General features: G+C 35.9%; 1 protein-coding gene across 1 annotated transcript; it reads left to right on the forward strand.

Annotated features, from left to right (window-relative positions):
• Positions 1 to 300: 300 nt before the first annotated feature.
• On the forward strand, positions 301 to 1788 carry LOC113295997 (protein ENHANCED PSEUDOMONAS SUSCEPTIBILTY 1-like). The gene has a single exon (XM_026544321.1). It carries the CDS (start codon positions 301 to 303, stop codon positions 1786 to 1788), a length of 1488 nt encoding a protein of 495 aa, XP_026400106.1.
• The last annotated feature ends 4812 nt before the right edge of the window (positions 1789 to 6600 follow it).

Consider the following 6600-nt stretch of genomic DNA (forward strand, 5'->3'; position numbering starts at 1 on the left):
TAAAGATTCTTTGCGTGTTACTGTAAGTCGTCGCCTGCCCGGCCTGCTATTCCATTGACCATATTATCAATTACGTTCTTGGACCTTGGTAATCTAGTTTGTGCGACTGTCATATAATTTCTTTTATAAAAAAAAAATGAAATAGTTGGCTAACGCATTTGTCAGCTACCGGCGGTAATGAAAATCTTATTTATCCCGATTATCAAAATTAACTCTATAAATATGTTAGTAATCTGGGGATGAATAAACACAGCCTACACTTAATTACAAAACCTCCTTGAAATTATTAGAAAGATCACAATGAATAATTCCGAAGCAGCATCTTTAGTTCGTCTCATATCTAGATGCACAATCAAACCATACCTCCATATTTCCGAGAAAACACCAAAACAACAACCACAGCAACAGCAAATATGCCAATCTACTCCATGGGATATTTCCTTAATCTCTGCACAATACATCCAGTTCGGTCTTCTCTTCTCCAAGCCGCCACTCTCGCCAGCTTTATCATCGGTTGGTCATGATGTTGGTGATCAAAAGGTCCATCCAAATACCATCATTGATCAACTAAAGAACTCCCTATCCCAAACAATTGCTGAGTTCCTTCCTCTTACCGGCCGGTTTGTGACTAATAAACATGGCAACTCACCTTCATACAATATTTCAATAAACCATACCAATAACTCGTCTGGAGGTGTCGAATTCATACAAGCTGTTGCGCCCGCAGTAACCTTAAACCATATCCTTTCCCCACTCTATGTGCCACCAATTGTCAGATCATTCTTTGCCTCTTATGATGAAGGAGAGATGACAACAATCAACTACGACGGTCATACCATTCCTTTGCTCACGGTACAAATAACTGAGCTTGTAGATGGTTATTTTATTGGCTGTTCTATAAATCATTCTGTTGTGGACGGAACCTCCTTTTGGCATTTTTTCCAGATGTGGGCGGAAACATGTAGCAAAAATGAAAATGATGTCCGGTTACTATCGCGACCACCTATCATCAAGCGTTGGTTTTTGAAGGAACATCAAAACGAGGTGGTTGATGACGATAATGATATCGCCAACGTTCCTTTATCCTCTCATCCTGACGAGCTTATAAGGAGATATCCACCTCCACCTGATCTTGTAGAAAGGATCTTCCATTTCTCAACCAAATCTATGTTACAACTAAAAACCCGAGCAAACAACGAGTGTGGAACAAATAAAAATATATCTGCTTTCCAAGCCCTGAGTGCCCTAGTTTGGAGATCATTAGCACGGGCTCGTTGTTTAGATGAAGAGCAAGAAACATCTTGCGCGGTGTGCGTTGATGATAGATGGAGAGTGATGCCTCCACTGTCCTCGGACTCCTTTGGATGCTACATCGGCCTGGTGACTGGTAAAATGAAGACAAAGGAGCTACTTGGTCACAACCTTGGGTCAGCTGCTTTGGTTCTGCACAAGGTTATAGCTGATCATACAGATGAAAAGATACGGAGGTGGTTTAGTGACTGGAAGAAAGAACCCAAGATTGTTCACCTCGGACCGGACTCTGAACGGTCTACTGCTGTCATTGGAAGTTCACCAAGATTCGACATTTATAGCTGTGATTTTGGTTGGGGTAAGCCCTTGGCAATGCGCACTGGTTGGACTTATAAGTTCAGTGGGAATGTTTGGGCGAACCCAGGTCGAGATGGAAAAGGGAGTGTGGAACTCGAAATCTGTCTCTCTCCAAAAGCCATGTCTGCACTTGAGTCTGACGAGGAATTCATGAACGCAGTTTCAGCACATCCAGTTTAAGCAAATATAAATTTAGGTAAGTAACTAAGTTAGTTATTGTTCTTCTTCTAGGTTTTTTATTTATATTTGGGTGTGGTGTGATCAACTTGTTTACCTAGCAACTGATTGCCAAACTCACTTCCTTCACGATCCAAAATTTTAGATTTCCTGGCCACCAAAGATCGTTGGCGCAGAATAAATTAAGTGGCGGGTGTCATCATTTCGGTCTCTATATATTGTCCTTCACTATGATTTGAATTCTTTTGTGTTGTATTAAACTATTCTCAAACGTTATCAGATGATAATTTTAAGTGTTAAATTGTAAAGGTCGGAAAAAATATACGGGTGCTTAATATGTTTTTGGGTGCATGTGAGCGCCTGAGTTATCAGCGTAAACATACCGCCGATGTTCTTTGTTGGAAGAAATTAATAAATTTTGTAATATTTATGATTAGTCAACTTTAGGGAAGGTATTATAGGCAGCTAATGAATCATGATCAACAATGCTGCTACCGGGGGCATTAATTCGTTTGGGTATACCAAAATCTATATGACACAACATCTATTGGTAAGGGAATTTTACACCCATAAAAAACTGATAACTCCCCCATTAGCAGCCATCTATGTTGTATCAGGGGCTAGGCGAGACGAGGCGCCCAGCCCATTAGCTACCGTGTAGGCGCGTTTAAGGCGCCCTAGGCGTGATACGATCTATGTCTTTTTTATTTATTTTTAAGATACCTGTACCACTGAATTGTTAAATAGGGAAGAGAACACAGTCCCAAGAGAATCCACTACCACTATTGTCATATCTGACCCTATTAGAACTAAACTATGTTGGGAAAAATTGTTTGTCTGCATCTTTTCTGGCAAGATTTTTGGAAGAGATTTGGTTAGAAGCTTTCATGGGATTGACTCTAAATTAGCTGGTGGAGATAAAACAGGGAAGCCGAGCTTCTCCGATGGTGATTATGTGAGTTTTTTATGTGGTAACATAAATAAGACATCTCAGTGTATTTTTCTTTAAAATTAGTGAGATAAAAATAAATCATCTTCAACACTATTGCTAGTAAATCTTCTTTTAATTAGTATAAGTTTTATTTTTCATAATTAAATTTTTTCAGAGCTAAAAATGGTTAGTTAATATATTAAAGTCAAATCAAAAAAATTAAGTGAAAGCTGACTAGGATGGTACACAATGTCAGGGGAATGTCTAAAACTATACATTTAAAGACTTAAAGGCCTAGAAAAATAAAGCTCACACGTTAAACGGTAAGCAAACACTCGCATCCTATTGCCCGAAATAAGCCTTTTTTGAGTTTTGTGAAACGAACATTTTGGTGAGGACACTTGGTAACGTATAATTGATTTAAATTTTTCTTAACTTAACGTGTTTGGAATTTTATGGAAGTCCAAATTCGATTTGGAAGTCGAATGCCTACCATATTAGGACTCTTTTTCCCAAACTAATACACACAAGAAAAAAAAACCCGCATATTCCAGACATATTTTATTCGAAAATAAAAAGAAAAAATAAATGTATGCAAAAATAAAAAGGAAAACTTAATAAAATTCGCACATATTTCGCATCTTTTTTCCACCATTTTAATGTAATCATCCCGCCATACCAAACCAAATATACATCACCACGGGGTGGGGCGAACTCTTGGGACACCAAATCAAAATTACATCTCCACGGGGCTGGGAGAAGCTCCGCGATTCACCAAGTTAAAAGAAAAAAGATGTCCGGTACGTAGCACAGGCACAAATCTAGTTCACTTTAACAATGTCTACCAAAAATTATCTATACATTGGTCTAAGACATGAGGGTTGGAGAATAATTTTATAACAAATGGATGTGTATCCTATATGAATTTTGACATTTATTTTCACACGCATCACGTTGGAGAAAAAAAAAAAGAGATTTATAAAGTGATTCTTGACTAAAAGGGAAGAAATGATATTCATCACGGAAACATGGAAGAATCTCGGTAGGGCTGTCAATGGATAAAAATCCGTCGGATATTGGCAATACCGATAAGTTTAAGGTTAAGGGTTACCGGATATCCGGTATCCGATAATATCCGTCGGAATTCAAAAATTCAATATCGATAAGGTTAAGGATAATCTATCGGATATCGGATATTATTCCGTTAATTTCCGTTATCTATTCATGATACAAAAAACTTCCAATAATTTTCGATAATTTCCGTTAATATTCAATAATTTCCGATAATTTCCGTTAATATTCGATAATTTCCGATATTTACTTAGGAGAGACGTAATCAAATGGCTAAAGAGTAAACCTAAAGGGTATTAGGTATCGAAAATTTCCGAAAATTTTATGATATAGTTATACACTAACGGTATCGGATATTAACCTAACGGAAACTCCCTTAACCGGTACCGTTATGTTAATAAACGGATATCCGTTACGTTAAGGTTATCGGATATCGGATAGCCGTTATGTCGGATATTAACCTAACGGAATCCGGATGTTCGGAAACGGATACCGGATATCGAATATCCATTGACAGCCCTAAATCTCGGTCCTGTTTGACTCAATATGAAAGTTATACGCAGTACCAATCCATGATTTTCTAGTGGAGAATAATAGGACAGTTTGTATAAACACATAAAACCGCGTGAGAATACAAGACAAACGAATGAGAAAAAGGCGGGTTTTCTGCCAAAGAAAGGAAATATATTTTGGGAAGTTCTGAGACCAGCTTTCCTTAAAACTACATCAATCATGTTATTTCTTTAAAAATTTATCATTAATCACGTTGTATCAACTTGATTACTATTTTTAATAAATTTTATATATATGTCCACGTGAACAACACCAATCACCCGCACCAATTAGTGAAAATAACATCAATCACCGCAATGACTCAAGGATCTAAACGTGGAAAGAAAATTAGTACATGCCAAAAAAAACATATAATTGAGAATTTGATGTAACTTATTTTAATTTCTTTGATATATTTTTCAGAATAAATTTAATTCTTTGGATGTAATTATATTATTAGGATCTTTACTCACTTCATGTAATTGTACTATCAATATAGTATTGGTACATAAATGGAAGTCTTTCTCTTTCAATCACAACAGTGAAAGAAAAGACCTTAGTCTCCATTCCATAAATTTGTTTTCATATTTCTACCCATGGGGTCTTTGGAATTTAGTCTAGGGCCTGAAACTTCCTCGAGGAGCTTAAGGCACTAGTGTAGGAAATACTTCATCGTTCCACTATTAGATGGCCTACCTAGCTTAAAATCTTGTCTCACTATTAATTAACCCATTCTATTAAAAATAAGGGGATATTTCTAAAATTATCCTTTTGATTGATTATCGGTAATATAAGAAATATGTATAATTTGGTATTCATGTTTATATTCTTTACGTAGTTATTTGAAAATGCTTGGCAATGATACAAAGTTTACGAAAATCCATGATATAGTTTGAGAGATAAATCAATTCTAAATTTTATAAATTATTAATATAAAGGTATAATCGTAAAAAATACCTCTCATTCCTTGCCTTAAGAATTGCGCAAATTTGAACTAGGTCATCTAATAGTGAAACGAAGGAAGTAATCGAAAATTTGGTTCCCGGAGCTGGATCTTCCCTTTCTCTATGGCGTTGGTTTCAGCCTGCTCATCCACATTTGTCTTCTTGGTCGCATTTAACAATCCACGTTCTTTTAAGAACTAGACACATCCAATTTTGACAGTTCTGTGGCCTGATGTTATGAATTAAATAAGCTTGCTTAACTTGGGTCCTAATCAGACTTGTTTGAAATGAATAAAGAAGAGATAATTTAAAATGAAATTGACTCGGTAAACTCAAGGGATGGACGAATAATGATGATGGGTTATGCACATCTATTGATGATGATGATCAATTTTTTGATTGTTTTGATCGAGTCTCTACTGATGCTTATATAGATTGCATGCTAAATCTTGTAATTATAAGCATGTCGGCTAAGTTTGGTATATTCCAATTACTAAAATTTCAAGACCCATTAAAGTAGAAAGCTTCCCCTATCTGGTACTGTTTTGTTGATTATTAATGATCATTTTGTGTCACCTTTAACTGTAATCATTAATACGGGATGATATTTAAAGATTGAACATAGCCATGATTAGCTATGAGAACTTTAATTAATATATGCAAACATAAATCACGTGTTCGAGTTATCTGTTTTACTCGTATAAGATTTCTGCTGGAAATCTTTTGTCCATAAAGATGATAACGACTTAGCATGTTAATCCAAGTCATTAAAGTATGCGGACAAAAGTGTGAATGTATAAATTGGATTGGATTTGACTAACAACATGTTTGTTTTCTCACCTATATAGGTAAAGGGTTTTATCGTCTAACTTTATATCTGTTTAACCACTACCTAATAGCTCTATATTTAAATTTAAATTTGTATATTTCATGCTTGTACAATTCAAAATTTCCAAACTTCATTCCAAATCAACATTTTCAAAAATCCAAAAATGTTTTCAACAATTAAAACTGTTATACGGATAAAGGGAGATACAAATAATATAATAAAAGACCAAACCAAATAAATCCCCTTCATCCTCACTTGAGCTTCCTCACCAACCCTACACAGATGACCCATATAGATACCCCATCTCTCGAAATTCCAAAATTCACAACCCACCACCATTACTAGCCCATTCTCAACACTTACTGGGAGACGCCAACAGTCTCTGCGACTTGTAGTCTTTGTATGCTGTCCACAAACTCAGAGATCCCAGTAAGCCTCAAACCACGATGATTCCTTAAAACAGCCAAAAGAGATAAACAAATCAGATG

Source organism: Papaver somniferum, chromosome 7 (assembly GCF_003573695.1).
Source record: "Papaver somniferum cultivar HN1 chromosome 7, ASM357369v1, whole genome shotgun sequence".
NCBI classification, from domain to species: domain Eukaryota; kingdom Viridiplantae; phylum Streptophyta; class Magnoliopsida; order Ranunculales; family Papaveraceae; genus Papaver; species Papaver somniferum.

Coding starts and splice junctions, on each gene's coding strand:
- LOC113295997 (XM_026544321.1), top strand. CDS start 301: ATGAATAATTCCGAAGCAGCATCTTTAGTTCGTCTCATATCTAGATGC.